This window comes from Lutra lutra, chromosome 2 (assembly GCF_902655055.1).
Source record: "Lutra lutra chromosome 2, mLutLut1.2, whole genome shotgun sequence".
Lineage (NCBI taxonomy): Eukaryota > Metazoa > Chordata > Mammalia > Carnivora > Mustelidae > Lutra > Lutra lutra.
Genome location: NC_062279.1, coordinates 46,827,728 through 46,852,391, shown reverse-complemented (window position 1 = coordinate 46,852,391; position 24,664 = coordinate 46,827,728). Strand labels below are relative to the sequence as shown.

The following is a 24,664-nucleotide window of genomic DNA, read 5'->3' as shown; positions in this document are numbered from 1 at the left end:
GCATTTTCATTTTTGTTCAAATCTGTTCCAAACTCTTTAGAGAGTGTCTTTCCAGACTAAACACATGACATTCAGACCTGGATCAGGTTTATTCAATATTGACCTCAGATCTGGGCTTCTCTGTATCCCCCTCAAACTATCTGGTGCTTTTAAATTTAGTGTAGTAAAAGTGAGTGCAAACATTGAGGGAAAACACATCCTAATTAAGTCTATCATTTTGGCTAATAAGATTAAATTATAAATACTTCTGAGGGTCATCTAGTCACCTTATGAAGACAAGAAAGGATGGCTAATTTGAAACAAAATAATTTCCAAAAGTACTATATCCCCTAGATATCCTGCTGGAATATCTTGAAGACCTTTCTCTCTTGTCATTTCCCTTATATTCTCCCCTAAACAACTGTCACTTCCCTTTAACTATTTTGGTTTTTTTTCCTATGATGAAATCCTATTAATTATTTCTCTCAGGGGATTGTGAAGGACATACAAACAGCTGACCTAATTATGTTTTATTCTTTCATTTCATGTATACAGAAACTGAGCACAAGTCATGGTCTGAGTTGCATATTTTTTTCTTTGGATTATGGGGGCAGATAAAAAGGAAGAGAAATGCAAATTCCTTTATTTTTTACATTCTGACTGGGAAATAAATCCATGTGGTAATAATATCAATGGGAATAATACCAAGAAGATAGTTGAAAATACAAGATGGAAGGTAGAGAGTGGGGGTGGCTCTCTGTTCAAGGTGGAAGATAAGGGATATTTGCCTATATGAACCCCTATTCTCACAAAAGACACTGCAGAACCTCTGTTCCCACCACTAAGCCCTTGAAGATCTACAGTTTGAGGCATGATTTCTAAGGAAGCTGTCTCTTGGTGCCATGTTGTGAATGCAAAGAGAGGGGAAAATCAGCTCATATACCCATTTTTTCCCAAGATTTTATTTATTTATTTGACAGAGAGAGAGAGCACAAAAGAGCACAAGCAAGGGGAGGGGGAAAAAGAGGAATAGTCTCCCCACCAAGCAAGGAGCCCCATGCGGAACGCTGGGATCATGATCTGAGCCAAAGGCAGACACTTAACAGACTGAGCCACCCAGGTGCCCCCTTATAAGCCTAATTTTACTGAAAAAGCTGTCATGTGGGTGGACTTCAGGGTTATCTATGTGATTTTGTTAACAGAGCCTACTTGATCTTTATGCTGTTGGATAAAGCTAGTTCCCAAACAACTCTTATATTCCAACTAAGTAAAGGATCCCAAAGAATTTTTAGGGATAACACTTTTGGAGAACGTAAGGAAAGAAGATTTCTATTAAGTTTGACTCACAAAGTAGAAATTTTGAGTCAATAACTTAAATGCCTAGTACAGTTCCATATTTAATAATATTAAGTAAAACTTTCATAAGTCTGGAAAACAAATCAGGAAACAGGGATGGGGAAAATCACTTTTAGTCATAAAGTGTTGAGTGAGTGCAAGGGTGAGGAGAATCTTTCCCTCCCTAATCTTATACTTGTTGATAACCTGCTCCCATTACCAAGTCCCTGCAAGCATTCTAAAACCAAAGAGAAGGTTTGTTATTCCCAGGCACTGAAGCTACCGTGGTGACTTAACTAAGCTCTAGAAATAGAAATAAGCTAAGGAAGTGTTGCCCAATCTAATCTAACCAAAATCTAATTGGTAGATTTCTCAGAAATGGAGAGACATGCTAGAATTGATTTATTATTGAAAAGTAAAATTCCTCTAGATTTGAATTCTTAAATTCAAAATGGAAGTAACTTATCAGCTTAAGCTTAGCAGCAAAATTGTTTTAATCAAGTAATAGCACAATGCTTTGTAATTATTAAATCGGTCAATTATTTATTTCTAACTGACATATTTATTATCACCAGTTATGGAAGGATGAAACACAAAAATGTGCACTCAAAAGGAATAGGACCAGCCAAACTGGTCCAGATAATAACAGCAGATACTTCTGAGAGCCTTCTGCACCAATAGCTAGTCAAATCCATGGCATCTCTACTGCTTTAAAAATGATAAGGTGGGATTTGAGGAATTTCATGTTTTGACTCGAAGATCATATTTACTATTTAAATTAAATTGTATGAAGTTTCCCCTTTGATTTCTATGTACTCTCAGATCAGACATAACGATTCAAGACGTCTCCTTGCCTCTCCTTTACGTGAGAGTTTATATCAGTCACACTCCCCACAAAACAACAGATCCAAACCAGCCCAACTGGTTAGTAAAATTGGCTTTAAAAAAAAAATAAAACTACTGAGAGACGATGAAAAGCAAGCAGTTCACTGACATATTTACCAGAACCTGAAAAGGAATCAGACACTTACCTGGAACTGGAGAAAGGAGGAAAGTGGTGGTCAGAAGAAGCCCCAGCCACATACTGGGGGAGCTCAGGGGCGAAGCACCTGCCCTTCACGCTCTGAGAGCACTGCTCCGTCTCTCCCAGCCTCCTCTCAAGTGAGACAGAATGACTCCCAGGTTCATTCTTGTCTACTTTGAGGAAGTGTTTACTAAAGGTGTTGCACAACCTTGGAGCTGTGGTCCTGTGACAATGGCACCCGTGGGCAGAAATTCTGGCCGCCTCCAGGCTTTAGGACTCCTCCTATTTCTCTTTCCTGCTTCCCCACATTCCCCAGTCAGAGGTAGCATGTTTCCAGTATATTGCTATAGCCCAATAGGCTACCTTGACATAACTGGCTTTGATGAACCTTGGTAAATGTGTATATTTATTATGTATATTATAGATATATATAAATATTTATATATGTATTTGCTATGTTAGCAACAAGCTGTTACAAATGTTCTTCTTCCCTCACATACATATGCTGTCAGTAAAGCAATTTCTAATCCAATCCAGTTATTACATAATTAATAACTAATTAATTATTACATAATTAATTCTTTTCCAGTTATCTCGTATTCTAGTCTCACACAATGGCTGCTCCAGGGAGCTTGAACTATCCTGAAATAAGAATGTGTGACAATACAAGCTCAAGGTTTATCAGATCCCCAAGGGCATTTGTATCATCACTAACAACCAGGAGTTAGGGAAAGCCTTCAAATCTCAAAGGATATAATTTCCAGAAAAGCTTTAGGAGCTGTCATTGGTCATAGTGAGGCTAAGCCGACATGTCCAGATATCACATTGTGTAACCAATTAAATAGCTAAGGTTGAGTTGCTTTACTAAGTTCCAGATCCTTTAAACTTATTATCATATTAATTGTCATGATAAATGCCATCACCCCTATTTTGTAGAGTAAAATACTAGCATTTAAAAAGATAAAGGATTCAAAAGATTAAGACTCAGTTATCCTTCCTTTATACAGTAAATAAAATTAAGCAGTTTGCCCAAGATCATTTATCTAGTAAGTGGCAGGAGTGGAATTTGAATTCAGTATTGTGTGAGCTCTTAGTCACACATTCTAATAGCTGACTTATAAACCCAGTCTTACTTCTACTGAAAAATCATATATATATATGAAATACAAGTACTGTTCCTATGAAATACAAGTTCCGGAGGTTATGACTAACACCAATTCTTGGTCCACTAAAATTAATACTAAATACTAAAATTATTAGTTATTCTATGGATTCCAAAGGATATTTTTGTAATACAGTGATTTTGATGAAAAAGGATTTTTCAAAATGTCATACAGCATCAACTAACAATCACAAGGGAATGTTTAAATCTAGTTACTGAGCCTTTCAGCTAAAAGATTAGGAATATCACAGGTTTCTTTTCTTTTAATTAAAGTTCCACTGCTTTTTCTTCTTCAGAGAACAGAAAGCTTATACCCACTTTTTGATTGTCATGTGATTTCCCCCCATTAATTCTATGCACGTTCACTAGTACATATTACATGTAAGACCCTGAAATCACAGTTGAAAATAGTCATTCTCTTTGAGATGCTTATAGTCTGGTGAGGGAGATAGGCAAGGACAGTTACCATGAAGATGTGCAAAGAGAGTGCTACCTGTATATCATGAGACACTACCCATAGGGCTAGGAAAGATTTAGGCATGAAAGTCAGAGGCTACCCCTAGCCAGGTAAGGAAAGCTTTCTGGAGGCAGAAACAATGAGGTCAATGAAAAATTAACTATGAGAAAAAGTGAGGACATTATGTCATAGCATGCTAGTTTATGGTAAATACCTTAGTATTGTTGGAGCAAAGAGAGCCTGAAGGAATGGGAAAAGATCCTATGTCTGGTTTTGTCACTGTGCAAGTGCTGACAATACTGACTCCATATTTGGCCCTCCATCTTGTTCATGTTCATGGGATGACCTCCCTTGGTGCTACATGTTCTAGGCCCCTTGGAGGTTAATGTGTGCCCTGATCAAAATGCAGGGAGGCTTGTTCTGGTCTTCCTAAAGTTGTTTACATAATTGGTAGAGATAATTTTGATTCCCCCCTATTCCTTTGCCCAATGACACCACAAGCTCTGTTAAGTGTTAGCGGTCAAGTAACTGGATACAGATTCTTTGACCTCACCGCATGTCTTTTGCATATCTTCTCACTTCATAAAATCTGTAGACAAAAGTTTGGACTTTGTGGGGAATAGCTATGTCACTGTCTGGATTGTTCACCACCAGATTCCCCCATCAGTAAGTTACTCCGAATAGAACTCTGTGTAAACTCTATGGAGTATCCTGGTTTGTTTTTGGTCCTCAAGTGTCTTACTGGTTTGGAGGATACTCTAGTGCCCCTCCTCCATCTTCTCACAATGGACAAGCCATCCAGGAGATTTAAAAAAAAAAAAAAATCAAGCTTGGGTTAAGGGGCCCTGCCCCAGGGAAAACCCATTGTCTGTGGGGGAAATCCCAAGCTGGACAGCCACCTCCATGTGGGGAGACTTGGCCAGGTTTTTTGAGCACTTTAGACCAGTACATGATTACAAGGATGCCCTGAAAATGCCCAAGGTATTATTAGATATCCTATCAAAATTGGTGGGGGAAAGGAAATGGAAGACGGAAAGTGAACAAATTACTTCGTCAGTAGTTCAGCCATTGTTCTGTGCATTACAAGACACCACAGAAATGAATCATAAGAGACAGCACTTTGAACACTACCTCTCTGTCTCTTTGCTTGTAACAAGTAGTAAAAGGTTCTTTGCTTTCAACACTCCCTTGGGAAGTGTTTGATTTAATGCGCTCCAAGCAATGAATCTTTTGAGTTCAGTTACAAATTTGGAGACTCAGATGGGACCTTTGACCTGACCCCTTTAAATTCCCCCAGCTCCCAGCAAGTAATGTAGCAGGCAGCAGCAGCTCACCTGATCAGCTCATCTGTGTTGCGGGAGAACCTATGGGAGGGGTGCATAAGAGAATCCCTCTTGACACCGTGTTGGGTCTCTGCACGTCAACTAGCTGAACAGGCTCAGTGGCCAATCCAGACATTTTAAGCAGAGAGTCCTTTCAGAGAATTGAGTGGCTATTACCCTACAAATCAGCTTTAGGGCTCTGCTTCTATCTCAAGCAGCAGGAAAAAGGAACTGTCTGAGGAAGTATTTAAGAGATAGCCCTCTGGAAAAAAAAAAGAGAGAGAGAGAAAGCCCCCTTGGGTAAATGCACTGGTACATTGAATACATCTGTTCAAGTAGAGCCTAGAAATTCCCAGATGAAGGAAGTCAAAAGAAAATTTTAAGATTACACCGAGGATGATTTTAACACTCAAATGGCCTAAATGAGGTTCTTTTAAAAAATACCTAATGAGTGTATATGTATATCCAACTTGAGAAAGCTAGCTAGTAGACTAAACAAACTGAGTGGGATGCATACTTTGATTGGTACTTCGAAGTGTCTGAAAACACTGACAGGATAAAATGGAGCCAGATGGGTAGATCAACCTATAATGTCATTTGGGTTGCAACCCAGTTCCTTGAGGAATTGAAAGCAACTGTCCTTACCTTGCAAATCTTTACAAATACTAGGAATTGAGGCCCCAGAAACAAGCCAAGGCTTTTCAACATTTCTGGGAACATTTATTTAGTTCATTCCCATTCCTAAAATTGAAAATTTTAAAAAAGGGATAGAGAAGTCTTTTTAAGAAAAGTACCTCAAAATCTAGCCACAGCTTCCATGAGGTTACTTATCAAGGATAAATACAAATCTTCACTATAAGGTTTTTTATTTTATTATGTCTGTCTGTATGTGATATTTTCTTCCTCCGGATGGTATCGCTTTAATTAATTTGCAAAAGAGTTCTATTTCACTGGTTAAAAGGCAAGCAATTGTAAGAATTGAGCTTTCTAAAACTAAAAACAAACAAACAAAAAACCCCAGAGATTAAGTCAAATGTTTTTCATGTTCATGTGATCATGTGAAAAATATTCAGTAGTAAAGCTAGTTTAAGTTTGTTGGTTTAGTTAAAATAAGCATGCCTTTTAAGAGTTACAAACATCAAATACAATACAGATAATCAACTTTTAGTCTTCATGAATTTATTAGTTAAATTTTTGTCGTATCTGTTGCAATTTGTCAGCAAAAATGATTTAACATTATAGTTGATTTTGTTTCATGAAGCTTTCATAAGTAATCAGTAGGAACGGTAGGTTAGTTCAATAGAAAAAATGCTTTGTAGGTAAATTTCTAAATAGCTTTCAAAATTTCTGATAACCTAAATCTTCAAAGTTTGGCTAGGTTAAATGATAAATTTAGTTGAATTCATTGGATATCTAAGTCTTTTCCAAATAAGATAAAATACTAAAACATTGATTATTAAACAAACATCTATCAACTTATGTCTGATTACAGATAAAGTAAATTTGAGCCTGTTAGTAAACATATTTTATGCTTTATTGAAAAATGGTACAATGGAAAAACACATTTCTGAGATTATGAAATATATTCATAAATTTGCTGATCCAGAGAGTTCTGGTGAAATAGAAAGTTCACACTTGCTTACTACTTAGTTTTCACTGAAATGTAAATTTTTTAAAAGTGAAGAATTCTAATAAATGTCATTAAGACTACTGGAAACAATAAGAGAAACAACTCTGTATATAAGGAAAGTAAGGTATGTGTTTTTAGTAAGAAATGTATGAAGAATGGGAATACATTTTTGTTGAGGGAAAGGAAAAGTAAATTTGTCGTAAAATGAAATTGTTTGTTTGAAAGGGAAGACAGAACAAAATCTGAACGAAAGAGAAATCTGTAGAAAGTTTATTAGAAAAGATTCTTTGGGAAGCTCTATTTTTAATTTCTTAAGGAATCTCCACACTGTTCTCCAAAGTGACTGCACCAACTTGCATTCCCACTAACAGTGTAAGAGGGTTCCCCTTTCTCCACGTCCTCTCCAACACATATTGTTTCCTGTCTTGCTAATTTTGGCCATTCTAACTGGTGTAAGGTGGTTTTAATGTGATTTTAATTTGAATCTCCCTGATGGCTAGTGATGATGAACATTTTTTCATGTGTCTGAGAGCCATTTGTATGTCTTCACTGGAGAAGTGTCTGTTCAGATCTTCTGCCCATTTTTTGACATGATTATCTGTTTTGTGTGTGTTGAGTTTGAGAAGTTCTTTATAGATCCTGGATATCAACCTTTTGTCTGTACTATCATTTGCCCCTGACCCTGCACTTGCACTATTGGGTATTTACCCCAAAGATACAGATGTAATGAAAAGAAGGGCCATCGGTAGCCCAATGTTTATAGCAGCAATGGCCACGGTTGCCAAACTGTGGAAAGAACCAAGATGCCCTTCAACGGACAAATGGATAAGGAAGATGTGGTCCGTATATACTATGGATTACCATGTCTCCATCAGAAAGGATGAATATCCAACTTTTGTATCAACATGGATAGGACTAGAAGAGATTATGCTGAGTGAAATAAGTCAAGCAGAGAGAGTCAATTATCATATGGTTTCACTTATTTGTGGAGCATAACAAATAACATGGAGGACATAGGGAGAGGGAGAGGAGAAGAGAGTTGAGGGAAATTGGAAGGGGAGGTGAACCATGAGAGACTATGGACTCTGAAAAACAATCTAAGGGTTTCGAAGGGGCGGGGGGTGGTAGGTTGGGGGAGCCAGGTGGTGGGTATTAAGGACGGCACGAATTGCATGGAGCACTGGGTGTGGTGCAAAAACAATGAACTCTCTTACGCTGAAAAGAAATTTAAAGAAAAAAGAAAAGAAAAGACTCTTTGGAAGAGAATTTTTATGCATAATCAAGAATGACTAAGATTGGAGTAAATGAATTTTAGTATCAGAAGTATAGCATAAGATTGAAATTTATTTTTTCTCTCTGTTAAGATGACAAAGATTTTTTTGTTTTGTTTTTTGTTTCTTGTTTTATTGTTGGTCTGCTCTTGATAGAAAATTGTAAACAGGGGTGCCTGGGTGGTTCAGTGGGTTAAGCCTCTGCCTTCGGCTCAAGTCATGATCTCATGGGATCATGAGAGCGCGAGTCTGGGATCAAGCTCCAAATCGGGCTCTCTTCTCAGCAGGGAGCCTCCTTCCCCCTCTCTCTTTGCCTGCCTCTCTGCCTACTTGTAATCTCTGTCTGTCAAATAAATTATAAATAAAATCTTTAAAAAAATTGTAAACAAAAGTTTTTCTTTATCTGCCCAGAAAAAAACGAAGTTTCTTATGTTTTGTCTTTACTGGCTCTTTAATTACTTAGGAAACCTAAATCTTTTCAATATTAAAAGAGCCAATTTTTGCTGACAACTATGTAAACTTCTGTATTTTCCTTTAGAATCTCTTATTGCCACCTTGGTTAAACAGATAATTAAGTTTTAAGTTTTGTAATGATCCATAATCCTATTTAGGCATATGCTTTAAAAATCTTCTGATAATTTTAACAAAATTCAAATTCTAAACGAAGTCCTTTTGACTAATTAGGGTTGTTTATTTGATATGTTAAGTTATATTGGAAGTACTGCCAGAAAGGGGAGGATAAATCTTTTTAGGTTATATTGCATGAGTGACTGGAACAACTATTCTAGAAATTAATGAAATTCCTAAAGTTTCAGGTGCCTGGGTGGCTCAGTCGGTTAAGTGGTTGCCTTCAGCTCAGGTCATGATCTCAGGGTCCTGAGATCGATACCCACACTGGGCTTTCTGCTCAGCAGGGAGCTTGCTTGCCTCCCACCCCGCCTGCCTCTCTGCATACTTGTGATCTCTGTCAAATAAACAAAAATAAAATCTTTTTTAAAAGGAAGAAAGAAATTCCTGCAGTTTCATATGTTTTGCTATAACTTCATTATATGTACTTTCTTTTAAAGATTTTATTCATTTATTTGACAGACAGAGATCACAAGTAGGCAGAGAGAGAGAGAGAGGAAGAGAAGCAGGCCTCCCGCTGAGCAGAGAGCCCAATGCAGGGCTCGATCCCAGGACCCTGGGATCATGACCTGAGCCGAAAGCAGAGGCTTTAACCCACTGAGCCACCCAGGCGCCCCCATTATATGTAATTTTAATTATTGATATTGAACTCTCATCAGATCTTTAACCATGGTCATTTTTGAGTCTTGTTTACAGTTATTGTTCTGATGTTCTAACAAATGTTTTATCTTCAAAGAGATTTATGGGGAGGACTTTTGATGAGTGAAGGTTTCTCACACACTGAAGATCACAAAACTAAGTTGAGTAAGAATTTCCAAAACTAAAGGAAAAACCTCATTCAAACAGATCAAGAATTAGTAACATGGGACTGAATTAACCAAAAAAGATAATTATAGTTTTTCTGACTCCTGTGTAAAACATTGCTGACTCTTATATTTGCTCTAGTAGATTAAAAAACAAAACAAAAAAATTATCATTTTCTCCCTACCTGATCCTTCCAGAATTCAGAAACCCTCAGTGAGTATTCTTTTCTCAGGGCAATTACAGTTATCGCATAAGTTCAACAAGAATCTGTTCTTCTTATAACAACACCATGGGAAACACTGGTTATATTATCAAGGCTTTGCCTGGAATGCCATATTTGAGAAAGATGTTTAGACTCAGATATGAGCAGACAGCTTTGAGAAACTAAGGTTGACTTCATGCAGCCAATGAAGCCCCTTGGAAAAATTGGCCTGGTACCCTTTTTTTTTTTTTTTTTTTTTTTTTAAAATTTATTTGACAGACAGACCACAAGTAGGCAGAGAGGCAGGCAGAGAGAGACAGGAGGAGGAGGCAGGCTCCCCGCTGAGCAGAGAGCCCGATGCGGGACTCGATCCCAGGACCCTGAGATCACGACCCAAGCCAAAGGCAGAGGCTGTAACCACTGAGGCACCCAGGCACCACCCAGGCCTGGTACCTTTTTAATAGCATTCCTGGGGGACTTCACAACCAGTACTGAAGGTCACTTTGTGACAGGCTTAGGAACCTCAAGATATTTTGGGGATCTCAAGGAAAGATGAAGTAATCCAAATCTATAGGTACTACAGCCAAGTCTGATGGCAAGTATTTGGCTTAGACCTTAGTTTGAAGTAATGACATTTGTATTATAGGAGTCTCAGAAGAAGAAGAGAGAGAAAAGGAAGCAGAAGATTTATTTGAGCAAATTATAGCTGAAAACTTCCCTTATCTGTGGAAAGAAACAGACATTGAAATCCAAGAGTCACAGAGAACACCCATCAAAATCAACAAAAGTCCACAAACACCAAACATATCATAGTCAAACTTGTAAAATACACAGACAAGGAAAGAATCCTGAAAGTAGCAGGGGAAAAAAGTCTTTAGACTACAAGGGAAGATAAACAAGGTTCACAGCAGATCTGCTACAGAAACTTGGCAGGCCAGAAGAAAGTGGCATGATAATTCAGTGTGCTGAATGGGAAAAATATGCAGCCAAGAATACTTTATCCAGCAAATCTGTCATTCAGAATAGGAGAGAGACAGTTTCCCAGAAAAACAAAAATTAATGGAGTCCTGACCACTAAACCAGTTCTACAAGAAATATTATAGGACTCTTTGAGTGGGAAGGAAAGACCAAGAGCAACAAAGATTAGAAAGGAACAGAGAAAATCTCCAGAAACACCAATTTTATAGGTAACACAATGGCAATAAATTCATATCTATCAATAATTACTCTGAATGTAAATGAACTAAATGCTCCAATCAAAAGATATAGAATATTACAATGTATATTTAAAAAAAAAAAGACCCATGTATATGCTGTCTACAAAAGACTCATTTTACACTTAAAGTCACCTGCAGATTAAAAGTAAGGGAATACAGAAACATTTATCATGTTAATAGAAGTCAAAAGAAAGCTGGAGTAGCCATACTTATATCAAACAACTAGATTTTAAACCACAGACTGTAATGTAACAAGAGATGAAGAAGGGCATTATATCATAATTAAGGAGTCTATCCAACAAGAAGATCTAACAATTATAAATATTTATGTCCCCAACTTGTATATATAAATATATAAATATATAAATCAATTAATAACCAAAATAAACACATTGATAATAATACGGTAATAGTAGGGGACTTTAACACTGCACTTACAGCAATGGATGGATGTTCTATACCCATTCATAAAACTTCCAAAATAATGGCTCATGAAGGATGAGGGCTCAACCTAGTGCTAGATGGTATCTGCAATTTGATGCAAGGCAGTTTTACTATTCCAATCCTCATCCAGATGTCCCCAGCTTCACACAACTGATGTCCCTCTCTGTTGCCTCAGGAAGCCTTTCCCTGTCATGGCCCACAATCTGTACTGAAATTCATAATCACTCCAGTGTTGTATCTGCAGAATGCTGAACTTAATGCCTCATACACAGAAACTTATTAATAACGTAAAAAAGATCTCTTTTGCTGATGCCTTCACTAGGTAGCTCATCTCTTAACCAGGTCTCTGGGGGAACTCTAGTTCTAAGTTTTTTTTCTCTTATATGTATAATAATCTTATACTGATGTTTATATTGCTGCTGTGGCATAAAGATGCAAGTTACCTCCCAGTAATTTTCTGTAGGGTCATCATGGAAGAATGACACAAAATCCACCCAATCCCCCCATCAGTAAGTTACATGAATAGAATTCTCTGTAAACTGAATGAAGTCTCCTGATTCTTTTTTTTTTTTTTTGTCTCAAAGAGCTTTCTCAGTTTGAAGGATGCTTTACTGTCCTCCTTTCCAACAAATCTGTAAAATGTCTACTTTGTTTTCTATTCTACACAAACTTCTTTTAGTTAAATATTGCCTAAAAAAGAGAATACTAGCAAGGTGATCCATTTTTTAAACATATTTATTTATTTATTTATTTATTCACTCATTTATTTATTTATAGCATGCACGATCTGGGGGAGGAGCAGAAGGAGAGCAGACTCCCAGCTGAGTGTACGGCCCACTCAGGTCTGGATCTCATGACCTTGCAATCACAACCTGAGCTGAAACCAAAAGTTCAACACAACTGACAGAGCCACCCAGACATCCCTACAAGATGACCTATTTTTAACCATCTGATTAAAAATAATGGGCTATGATATCTGATTAGATGCAGTTAAGAGTGCTGCACTAGTACTGCTTTGTACCAGTGTTCCAAATTATGTAGTTCCTATATATTATAATTTATGGGAACTCAGGAAAGCCTCTTTCCTTTAATATATGTCTGTTACCATTTGAAATTCATTGTACTTAGTGTCCCTGATTCTTATAAAAACTTTTCAGCATAGATATCATCAACTCCAAATTCCATCTGAAGAAACTGAGGCCCAGAGGTGTTAAGGCAGTTGTCTCAAGGATGCCAGTGGTGTACAGCTTTTGATGATTGTTTGGTGGTGGCATTTACCAACAGGGTTTGTCCAGATCCTAGCCCCATCCCACAGGGGACACAACTCACTGGGTTATGATCGTTAGAAAGAGAACAACCTTCAGGGGTGCTAACTGGGGAGAGATTGACAGTAAAAGAGTCCTCTAGTACCAAGCAGAAGACATAATGAAGATTACTATCTCAAGGAGGATCTGGTCTTGAGCACTGCCTTTTTATTTGTGATTTGTTGTTGTGAGGTGTTTCTTAGAGCAGAGAATCTATATCAAATTATGATACCTTCTATTTCTTTCTAGTGCACATCTCAAGAAAGAAATTGCTGGAAAAAAACAGACACAGGAAAATGGAGAGGGGAGGTATTCAAAGTTTAAAATACCTTATCTTTATGATAGATGGCCTCTTCCTCTTAGGAGTGGATAGTCCTAAAACTTGGGAGAAGGAGGATGAGAAAATAGGACCTAATTAGAGATAGTTTCCTAAGACTCATACATTGGATCTGATTAAATAAATAAACGTAATCATTTTGCTCTGTTCTCTGTAAGTATATATCATTCAAGGGCTTCAAAATATCTTCAGAAATAATTCCTTAGACCCACCAAATTCTATGAATGAGAGATCATTCTATGTAAGGCAGGTTATTACTAAAGCACCAGGAAGACCTCATTGTAACTGTTTCACCCCTAGGACCATAATGACTCCGATACCACTTCCCTAAGGGCAGAAAATGAATCGCACATATGGAAGATTATGTCTTTTCTCACTTCAGAAAAATCTCTTTTCATCCCAGACTTCTTACTATCTTTTCTGCTTTCCAATTTAATTGTTTCAAAGACTGTCACACAGAAAGAAGAACAAATGGTGTCAGTACCGGAACTAAGAGAAAAAGATAATTCAGTCACTGCCAGTGTGGTCCCACTTAGGCCAAGGATGCAAGGTCCTCTTAAGGGGAAGAGAGAAGCCTTACTGGGTGATTAGAACATGCCAGGCTCTTTACATGAGCATGAACCCATCTTTACCACCACCTTGAGAAAGATATAGCATTGAAATATAAAAAATAGTTGATCCTTTCTAAACATGTGTGACAAATCTTGGTACTATTGGGGATAGGATCATTAATATAAGTTTTTATTCAATTAAAACCTTTTTAAATTGCTGTGCTGTTACAATTGCTTCTGGAACAGAAACAGGCATACCACTCCTTCAGACCAAAGACAAACTATAAGGTGACTGAATTCTGAGGCACTGCCTCCACTGTTTACCCTGTACCCAGAAATGAACTGCACAGAGTTGACACTGAGTCAATGGCTGTCAATGGAAGTCAATGGCTTCCAGTGATGCCATTAAAGGGTGTGGAAGGGCCTGAGGAGCTCAGGGTTTGACATGGCTGGATACAATTCTTCTCTCTGCTCTATATACACGTTGTACACATGTTGACATTTTATCTAATCACATCTCTTACCTCTACTTAGGGTAACAGAACAAACAAATATACAGAGTTTGAAAGTAATCTCCAAGAGAAGAGAGACTTGTCAAATTCAACATTTTCACATATTTTCTTATATATTTTAAACAAAGAATTCCTCCACTGCGAATCACTCTATGAAAATTGTCTAAACTATAAAATGGGTTTTATACATTAAGAAATTAATCACATTATTTATAAAGGAAAAAGTTAAAACTAAATATCCCCCAAATAAGGAGATGGCTCTGCAATCTAATACATACCTATTGAGTGAAATAGTAAACCATTATTTAAAATTATCTGTGCAGTGAATTTTAATATTAGGGTCAATCTCTACATTATAATATTAGAATAAAGGGAAAACAATAGACTTACATACAAAATGGTCAAAATTTTTTTTAAAAGATTTTATTTATTTATTTGACAGAGATCACAAGTATGCAGAAAGGCAGGCAGAGAGAGGAGGAAGCAGGCTCCGCACTGAGCAGAGAGCCCGATGCGGGGCTCAATCCCAGGACCCTGAGATCATGACCTGAGCTGAAGGCAGGGGCTTTAACCCACTGAGCCACCCAGGTGCCCCCAAAATGGTCAAAATTTTTCAAAAAGGTTCACAAACCTATTCAGAAGGAAACACAAAAACAGAAAAAAAAAATCGAAATATTTGGAGAAGCCTTTCTGTATTTGCTGGGAAGTTGAGGGTTTTTACCTCTTTTCTTTCTGTATTTCTTGATTTTTAAGTAGTGGTCAGTATTTTTTTATAATTTAAAAATTATATAATGAATACCAAAAAATCAAAATATTTTCCAAAATTATTGATGGGTCTTAAATTGAGCTCTCCTTTAGGATATATTCAGTCACCATTGTATCCCCAAAACCCCAATATAGTGCTTTAAAAATAGTAGCTACTAAATATGGGTTTGCATGCTGAATTAACGGTTGGAAGAGGATCACGCTTAAAAAAAAAATAAGCATATCTCTGGACCACAAACCATGAACAGCTGAGTTTTAGAATAAAAGGGAGAGAAATAGCTAGCAGTCTTTTAAAACCAAAACCACCTCAAAGCCTTCGGGCTCCCTATTCTAACTTATCATATTCCTACCTGTGGTAAGTAGATAGTGTGACACAAATGAAAGAAAGATATTTGCTTTCAAGCTTAGTAAATACATTTTTACATAAGAAAGCCAAGAGATTTTGTTATCACCTTTCAGGTACTATATTTACCTAAGAGTCTAGTTTCTTGCTTAGGTCTTAATATTATAATCAGCCAATAACCTGCTGGCACTAAATTATTAGCTCTGTGTTTAAGGCCTGCTACATTCCATTAGGTTCTTTGTACAGATATATCTCCTTTGCAGATATGTTTATTTACATTTATTGCACTTCACAAATTGAAGGTTTGTGCCAACCTTGCATCCACCAAACCTACTGGTGCCATTTTTCCAACAGCACTTGCTCACTTCCTGCCTCTTTGTTATGTTTCAGTAATTTTTGCAGTATTTCAAAATTTCTCACTATTATATTTGTCATTTGTCATTTGTCATTATATTTGTGATCTGTGATCAGTGATTATGACTGGCTGACAACTCAAATGATGGTTAGCATTTTTTAACAGTAAAATATTTTTTAATGAAGGTCTGTACATCATTTTTTCTAGACATACCACCATTATACACTTTATAGACTAGAGTGCAGTGTAAACATCATTGTTATTTTCACTGAAAAACCAGCAAATTTGTTTGACTCACTTTATTGAAATATTCACTGCATTACAGTATTCTGGAACTCAACCCTCAGTATCTTCAAGGTATGCCTACAATGTGAAGTGGTCTTTCCTCTTCATCATGCCAAATCTAAATCAAAAGGCAGTAGGTAATCAGCAGAGATTTATTGGATCCAATCAAACTGATTCATAATTTGCATAATCTAATGTACTTAATAAGCAGACAAGGGCTTACTAAATACAAAGGACAAGGAGAGCACTTTATCATCTAGAGAACGAGGATAGATATTGTCCCTCTTTGTGTCTGATCCTTGAATTTCTGTGTTCCATTGCTGACCCACGCTCTCCCCAGCCCTGCATCTGGTATAAGAACGGAAATTAAGATCCAGTATTATATGTTCCTTGACATTTGGGGAAAAACAAGGGTGTCTGGATTGGTCTAAACATGAGTTTCCCTTTCTACCCTATTTCCATGGGTCAGGGCCCCTAGTTAAGGGGCCTAGTTACAGGACAAGGCCGAGTTCCTGCTTATCTCCTGAATAACAGTCTTCAGTTCCTTGCCAACTTAAAGAAGAACTACTCAAGCCAATGATTTGCTTCCATGGAAACTGGAGAAGCATATCACCTCCTTGATACTACCATGTGTATCTCTCATAGACCCTGGTTCACTCTGTTCCAAAGTGCAACTTTTGGGTGTTTGGGTGTAGCATGCACGGCATGGGGAACCTCCAACCCTGGGCTGTTAGTATATGTGACATAAGCTGTTGTTGATCTCATCTGTCCAGTGTAGGGGGTTGTGTGTTGAGCCATCCCTGTAACTAGGGCAGGCATCATTCCTTCACCAGTGGGGTAAATAGTGGGCATTAAGCACCCCAACACAGTTACCTCCAAGAGCAATTACATGTCCTTTGCCATGAGAAGTATTCTGTTTATATCTGCTTTGATTCATTAGTTTTTATTTCACAGTTAAACTCCCTCAGGGAAATCTTATTCTTTCCTTTTATTTATAATCAGGGATAGAGAGAGTTTTCTTATGTTTACTCCTGGTCTGCCTACACATGAAAATACAGTGTGATTAAAAAATCTTCACCATCTCTATTAAACTCAATTCCATCCATTGCAGACTTTCAGGCTGAACAGGACCTGGAATCTCATACTCTGCATTCACTCCTCTGTCCCTTCTGATTTTTGACCTCATCTTCTTGTTTGCTCTAACCCAGCCACACTGGGTTATTTCATATTCCTTGACTATGTCAGACATACGCCTGCCTCAGCATTTGCTTTGACTGTCACTTCTTCCTGAAATGTGCTTCCCTCAGATACCTACCTGAATGATCACCTAGTTCAAATATTTTGTCTAACATCACCTTCTCCATGAAAGGTAACCCAATTGTAATTTCTATTTTTCTCTTCTTTACCACAACCTATCCTCTTGCTGTTTTATTTTTTTTTCCATTGCAATTATCAAACACTAGCACTCTACAGAATGCATTTGTATTTTTACAGTCTGTCTTTTGCCCAGTTGGCCCTTAAGTTCCATAAAGGCATGCATTTGTTCTGTAAGGTAGCCCCTGCACTTATAACTATGTATGTTTCAGAGTAGGAGCCCAGTAAATATTTGTGAATATTTGTTAAATGAGTATATTTAAATTAAGGATTTTTAAAGAAGTATTTGTAGGAAGAGTTCTTTCATTTATTAACATAGAATTCTGATATATATTTGTAACTTTAGAAAAGTTTTCAGTAACCCATTTGAGCCTCCTAATATACAGGAGCCTCCTAATATACTCCTAATATACATTTCCTAATATAGCAGGAAATCCATCATATTTCTCTTTTGCACCAATTCCTCCAAATAAGTTTTACAGTTTTATATAGTTGAAAGTATGGCATGCCCTTCCAAGATATTAGGCAAAGAATGAGGACTGGATTCTGACTGGTCTGTTACTGCAATTTTATTGTTACTGAACTGAAACTGGTCCATATTGTAGAAGTACTTTTACAGGCCTTGGACCCTCCCTAGGCAATTATGGTGCTCCCAAATAGGGCACTAAGGTTCTTAATTCACGTTGACTTAGCTACCGTTCACACTGGTTCATTATTCCAGAGTAGCTTAGATCTAAAGGGATAAGAGTTCTATACTGCTTCAAACTTACTCTTCTCAATTGAACATATATCTTTGTTTAAAGCCCAGTTTAAAGCTTAAGTTCCTTTTTAAAAATTTTTAAAATTTCTTTTATTATTATGTTCAATTAGCCACCGTATAGTACATCATTAGTTTTTTATGTGGTGTTCAACGTTTCATTAGTTGTGGCTTAAATTCCCCTTTCCCACATGTTATTTAATTCAGAGGACTGAAGCGTTCCTTGAGTTGCCTCACACAATTGTAGAGGATGGCGAGTCCACAATCTGAGGGTACACTGGCCAGCTGGAAAGCCAGAGGAGTTGATGTTAGTTCAAGTCTAAAGTCTGAAAGCAGTCTACTGACAAAATGTCCTTCCTCTCAGCCCTCTGTTGCTCTTTTTTTTCGATGAAGGCTTTTAACAAATCAAATGAGTTCCACACATATTATGGTGGGAAATCTGCTTTAGTTAAGTCTATTGATTTGAGTGCTAATCTCACCTAAAAAATGCCTTCACAGAAATAGAATATTGTTTGACCAACTATCTGGGTACTATGGCCTAACCAAGTTGACACATACAACTAATCATCACAGGGCATATAGATTGGGATTCGACTCTTTCTTTCTAGGAAAACCAGAGCTCTTTATTTAAATTGTCACTTTCACCACAGAGATCTATTGATACCAGAGGGGTATTGCAACTTTTTGACCATCAAAAAAGAAAGAGAGAAAAAAAGACCTTGCTATATACTAAGCCACTAATCCTAGAAAAATGTGTGCTGCGCATCTGCATACCAGAGAAGGTCCTCCAAGTGATCTTTTGTAGGACAAAGAAGATCGGTTTCTCTGGATTAGAAATCTTGAACCCATTCTATGACATCTGGGATACCCACATGAGCAATAACACCTGAAGATGTGACAGGTAAATAAAAATAAACTATAAACACCTAGAATTGAAATCAAGATGCTGATTGCAATTCGTGAATGAATGTTTTTGTGTAGGCTCTCAGACCCAAATGTTCATCTTTTCACCAACTGGGATCATGTAAGCCAGGACAAACAAAAACCCTGAGGCTAATGGTGGTGTTCTTACTTTCAGACAAACTAGAGGGAAGAACATTGTTTGACAAGAGCAACATTCAAACAATTTTTCTATGTATAACTAAGTCAGTTTACAAATTCCGTCCTTGTGTCACATGCTTCTGGGTTCATAAGAAGTCCTCATTAAGTCTGTTAGGATTAAAACATAGGATAAGCTTAGCAATCCTTTCTGATATCTCTCTCAACTTAACCAACCAAAGTTGTTACCCCATGCTGTTATCAATGTGTGATCCTTTATACAGTACATATATGAAAGAAAACCAGCTAATTATTCATATATTCAATTAATTTTGATCAAGTAAATGGAGATCTGCTTAACAGCTCAAGAATAAAGTTATATCTGAAAGTGGCTTAAGGAGAGAGAAGGTAAATGTAACTAAATGTCAAGAAACTGAGAGAAGAGTGCTTAAAGAAAGTAAAATTTAGAATATAACATATATGGTGGTTTAATTTTTTGTGTCAACTTGGCTGCCGTAATGCCCACATATTTGGTCAAATATTCTGGCTGTTTCTATGAAGGTGTTTTTGATGAGGTTTACATTTAAATCAGAGACTTATTTATGTACTGATTTATTTATTTAATAGAGAGAGAAAGAGAGAGAGCACAAGTAGGCCTAGGGGCAGGCAGAGGGAAAGGGAGAAGCAGGCTCCCCTGCTGAGCAGAAAGCCCCATGCAAGGCTCCATCCCAGAACCCTGAGACCATAACCTGTGCTGAAGGTAGCTGCTTAACTGACTGAACCACCCAGGCACCCATAAATCAGTAGACTTTTTTAAAAAGCACTTTATTGAGATATGACTGACCTGTGAAAAGCTGTACATATTTAATGTATACATGTGAAATCATCACCATAATAAAGCCCTTCGAAATATCTAACTCCTCCTAAAATTTCCTCCCACCCCCTTTATTAGTAGTAGTATTGTTTTTTGGCTTGGTTTTTGTTTGTTTGTTTGTTTGTTTTGTTTTGTTCTGTTTTGTTGTGTTTTGTTTTGTTTCCCCAACGAGTTTATTTGGACAGGGAGGCTCTACATCTGAAAGAAAGTGTTGGGATTCTTGGTGGTGAAACATGGCTGGTGCTGGCCGTGCAGGATTCAGTGGGGCCCCGGGAACTTGATCTTGGAGTCGTGGAACATATTGACTGATGCTCCGCGGCCCTTGCTGGCTGGAAAGTCCTCCGCCTCCCCCATCTGCATGGAGTGCACCCAGGATGTGGTGCAGGATGTCCAAGTCTGGGTAGCACTGCGGTTGGCCCCTGCCGTGGGCGGTTCCGGGCGCCCCCGGTCCGTGCGTGGGTGCCCCTGAGGGAGTCCTAGCGCAGCCAGGTGAGGTTCTTTGCCTGCAAGAGGGACTTCTGGAATATCTGTCCACAGTACACAATTTCCCCTGAAGACTTCATATTCTTCAGCTGAGACACAAAGTACCAGAAGCAGGACTTGGCGACATGATGAAGTGCAAAGATTCGCATTCGATGGAGGGGCGGAGTGTGGCATTTGGGAGGGGGCAGGCAGCACCCCACCACTTTGTACTCTTGCCCTGTGCTCCAGGCCTTCGGGGCTCACTCTCCACTCTCACCTCCACCAAAGAAAGGCCCCATTATTATTATCATCATTATTGCTATTATTATTTTATGTAGTAAGAACACAACGTAAGATCTAGCCTTTTAGTGAACTTTAAGTATACAATACAGCATTGTTAGTTGTGGGCACTGTTCTGTATAGTAGATTTCTAAAATTTATTTACCTTACATAATTTAAACTTGGCATCCTTTGGCCATCTACCCTTTGTTTTCCCTCCCCTCACTCCAGTACCAACATTCTACTCTCTGCTTCTGTAAGTCTGACTATTTTAGATTCTACATGTAAATAAATTATATTGTATTTGTCTTTCTGTGTCTAAATTATTTTATTTAAACTTTTCCAGGTCCATCTGTGTTGTCATAAATAGCAGAATTTCCTTCTTTTTTTTTTTTTTAAGGCTGATAACTACTATATTATATGAATATACAAAATTTTCTTTGTCCATTCATCTATCAGTGGACATTTAGGTTGTCTCCATACATTGGCTATTGTGAATAAGGTTTCAATGAACATGGGAGTACAGATGTCCCAAGATTCTGATTTTGATTCCTTCAAATAAATACCTAGAAGGAGTGGGATTGCTGGGATTGCTGGAGAGTTCTCTTTTTAATTTTCTGAGGAACCTCCATACTGTTTTCCTTAGCGGCTGCACCAGTTTACATTCCCACAGCTGCTGTACAGTCCACATATTCACTAGTACTTATTATCTCTTGTCTTTTTTATTTTTTTATTTATTATTTTAAAGGATTTTACTTATTTATTTGACAGACAGAGATCACAAGTAGGCAGAGAGGTAGGCAGAGAGAGAGGGGGAGGCAGGATTCCTGCTGAGCAGAAAGCCCGATGTGGGGCTCGATCCCAAGACCCTGGGATCATGAACCGAGCCAAAGGCAGAGGCTTAACCCACTGAGCCACCCAGGCGCCCCTTGTCTTTTTTATGATAGTCATTCTAACAAATGTGAGGTGATATCATGTTGTCCTTTGGATTTGCATTTCTTAATGATTAGTGATGCTGAGCATGTTTTCATGTACTTATTGGCCATTTCTTTGGAAAATGTCTACTCAGGCCCTTTGCCCATTTTAATTCTATTGTGTGGTTTTTGCTACTGAGTTGTATGAGTCCCTTATGTGTTTTGGCTATTAACCCCTTATATGATTTGTAATCATTTTCTCCCATTCTGTAGGTTGTCTTTTTGTGGTGTTGTTGTTAAGAGAGGTAAAGAGAGAGAAAGAATGGAGGAGCAGGGGGAGAATCATAAGAGAATATATTGGGGCTTAATCTCACAACCCTGAGATCATGACCTGAGCTGAAATCAAGAGTTGGATGCTTAATGAACTGAGCCACACAGGTGTCTCCTGCAGGTTTTATTTTGTTGAGGGGAGTCATCAAAATGATGCTGATGAAATTTGTAAATTCTTCTACAGTGGTCTGTATTTTAAGAGGTCTCACCGCCCCCTTCTTTTGCTTTAGTCTCTGTGGGCAGTGTTTTTGTTATATTCTGGGTTGTTTATACTTCAAAGACAAGAAAAGATTTACAACTTTAAAAGGCAGAGAAACAATGCAAGTTTTCTCCTATGAGTTTTGGGGTAATTACTATTTTAAAGACAAAAGGATGCACCTGCCCTCCAGTCTTAAAAGTTTATGAAGGGGCCCTAACTGGGGTCAGTCATATGTACCGTGCAGGTGTTCTCCACACCACATCACTATCTCATGGCTATGTACTTGGAGCAGTCTATGGGATCAGGAAAGGCAAGTGTAACCCATATTCTAAGGACAAGGGAGGGGGTTAGGAGCCTCCAAGTGTCTGGGTTCAGCTCACAGGTCAATCAGTGGCCACAATGATGAGGATAACAAAAGCAAGAGAAATATAACTTAAATTAAATCTCCCTGCAGCTTACAGCCCACTGACAGATACCTGAAACATGCATAACATAACTTTTGTCAAGGAACTTGTGGCTGCCTTAGTGCCTTAGATTGATTATATTGAACTCCTCTCCCTGAGTAAGGGTTTTAAATATGCCTTGGTTTGTATGGACACTATATCTAGCCCAACTTAAGCTTTCCCTATTAATGTGCAAACCAGACTGCCACCATTAGGTGGTTAAAATAATGAAATAAAACCTATAGATACCCTCATAGACAAGGCAGTCCTTAGGAAAGACATTTCAAAAGTCATGGCAGGCAAGACTGAGCAAAAAAACATGACGTTGAATGGTGGTTTCATCTCCCATATCAACCACAGCAAAAGGGTTGGTAGGAAAGAAAGATGGAAAGTTAAAGCAGCAGATTAAATTATTAACACGTAAAACCACCTTGGCCAGGTAGACTGAAGTACTGTCATAGGCTTTAATACATTTGAGTGATCAACAAGTAGGTCCTATTCTCCCATATGCCCGACAGAGGACCCATGCCGAGGCACCCAATACCGTGAAAGCATGGAAGTCATGGGAAACACACATTTTCCTTATTCTCACCATAGATCAACATGTTATACTACTGAGAGCACACCGGAATTTACAATGGGACATCTTGCTGTGATGGGTGAGTTACTTCACACCTAGGGTGAAAGGGAACTACTCGATCTCCACTAGGATCTCATTGTTCTTCTTCAAGATGGACCTATTTAAATGTTATACCTGAAATGGAGCATGCACCATTGAAAGAGGGGAGAGAGGTGGGGGTACTGGTCTGGCATATCCCACCCCAGTCCATCTCTTTACGCCAGATGATGCTGCCTCTTCCACCTAACATGTATGGTATGTAAAACCAGGTCAGGTTCCTAAAACTACCAACCTCCCTCTTTCCAAGGTCAGGTGGACACAATTTTCCACTTGTACAATAATCCAGCAGCTATCTTTGTATCCTCAATTGGCCTGAGGATGGTATAGCACACATTGAATCCTTTACTAAATTCTCCAAGCGAGCCTTAGCTGATAGCCAACAAAACCTGTCTTTAAAGAACACCAAAATGTCTCTCATGAGAAAAGCTGTCTTCCAAAATGAAGACCCTAAAACATTATTACTCCCTTCCAAGAAAACATCTGTACCATAATCCAGACAGAATGTTGTGTGTTCACACCTCATGAATCTGCTATTGTATCCTCTTTATTAAGTCACACAAGGACACAAGTAAACACCCTGAGTGCTACAACCCTCAGTTTAGGGAATTTGATAAAGCAATAGTCCAGGTCTTGGGGCTCTGAATGGAAAAAGTTGTCACTGATTTTGGGAATCGTAGCCTAATCTGTTTCCTCTGGCATGTGCCTGATTTGTGGCTATAACAACTGTCTCCTGTGCAGCCAGGTAGCCATCAAAAGAGACACTTCTATGTGAGTGAAACCCCTTGTTGACCACTCAGGGTCCATGGCAGAAGAGGAGGGCATGTGAGATTGTAAGAGCTGGTCGCAAGGGGTGGATTGTTGGGGGAAGTCATCGAAAAGATGACTTTCATGATTTTGGGGGGAGGTGCAAAGGTCCATTTGTCCTGTTGCTACCCCAGAGAAGACTTGTATGCAAGTTCGCTTTGCTTCTTAAAACTGCCACCGCCTACCAAAATGGAGGGGGCTGCCTCTTTCTTTGGTCTCTTCCTGCCCTCCATGTTCAGGGACCTGTTTCTGATTAGACCCAGGAAGCTCCTGAGGAGGTTACAAACCAACAATGTTGATTGTTTATTTTGTTATGCAGCAGTTTTTTAGTTTGTTGTAGTACAACTTATTTATTTTTGCTTTTGTTGATGGTGCTTTTGGTGTCACATCCACAAAGTCATCACCAGGACCAATGTTAATGAGCTTGCTCCTATGTTTTCTTCTAGAAGTTTTATGGTTTTAGGTCTTATATATGTCTTTAATCCTTTTTGAATTAATTTTTTGTGTCTGGTGTAGGATAAGTATTCAACTTCATTCTTCTGCATGTGATTATCCACTTTTCCCAACACTCTTTATTGAAGAAGA

The 24,664-nt window shown here is 38.2% G+C and overlaps 1 protein-coding gene and 1 pseudogene across 1 annotated transcript in view; both read right to left on the bottom strand.

The window, feature by feature from the left end:
- Positions 1-2,456, bottom strand: part of ADAM28 (ADAM metallopeptidase domain 28) — an 82,970-nt gene extending 80,514 nt beyond the window's left edge. The window contains exon 1 of the mRNA XM_047717374.1: positions 2,346-2,456. Within this exon, the coding sequence (XP_047573330.1) occupies positions 2,346-2,397 (52 nt within the window). The 5' untranslated portion in view covers positions 2,398-2,456. The remainder of the gene's footprint in view (positions 1-2,345) is intronic.
- Positions 2,457-20,161: 17,705 nt separating this feature from the next.
- On the bottom strand, positions 20,162-20,730 carry LOC125094041 (60S ribosomal protein L18a-like; annotated as a pseudogene).
- Between the last annotated feature and the right edge of the window lie 3,934 nt (positions 20,731-24,664).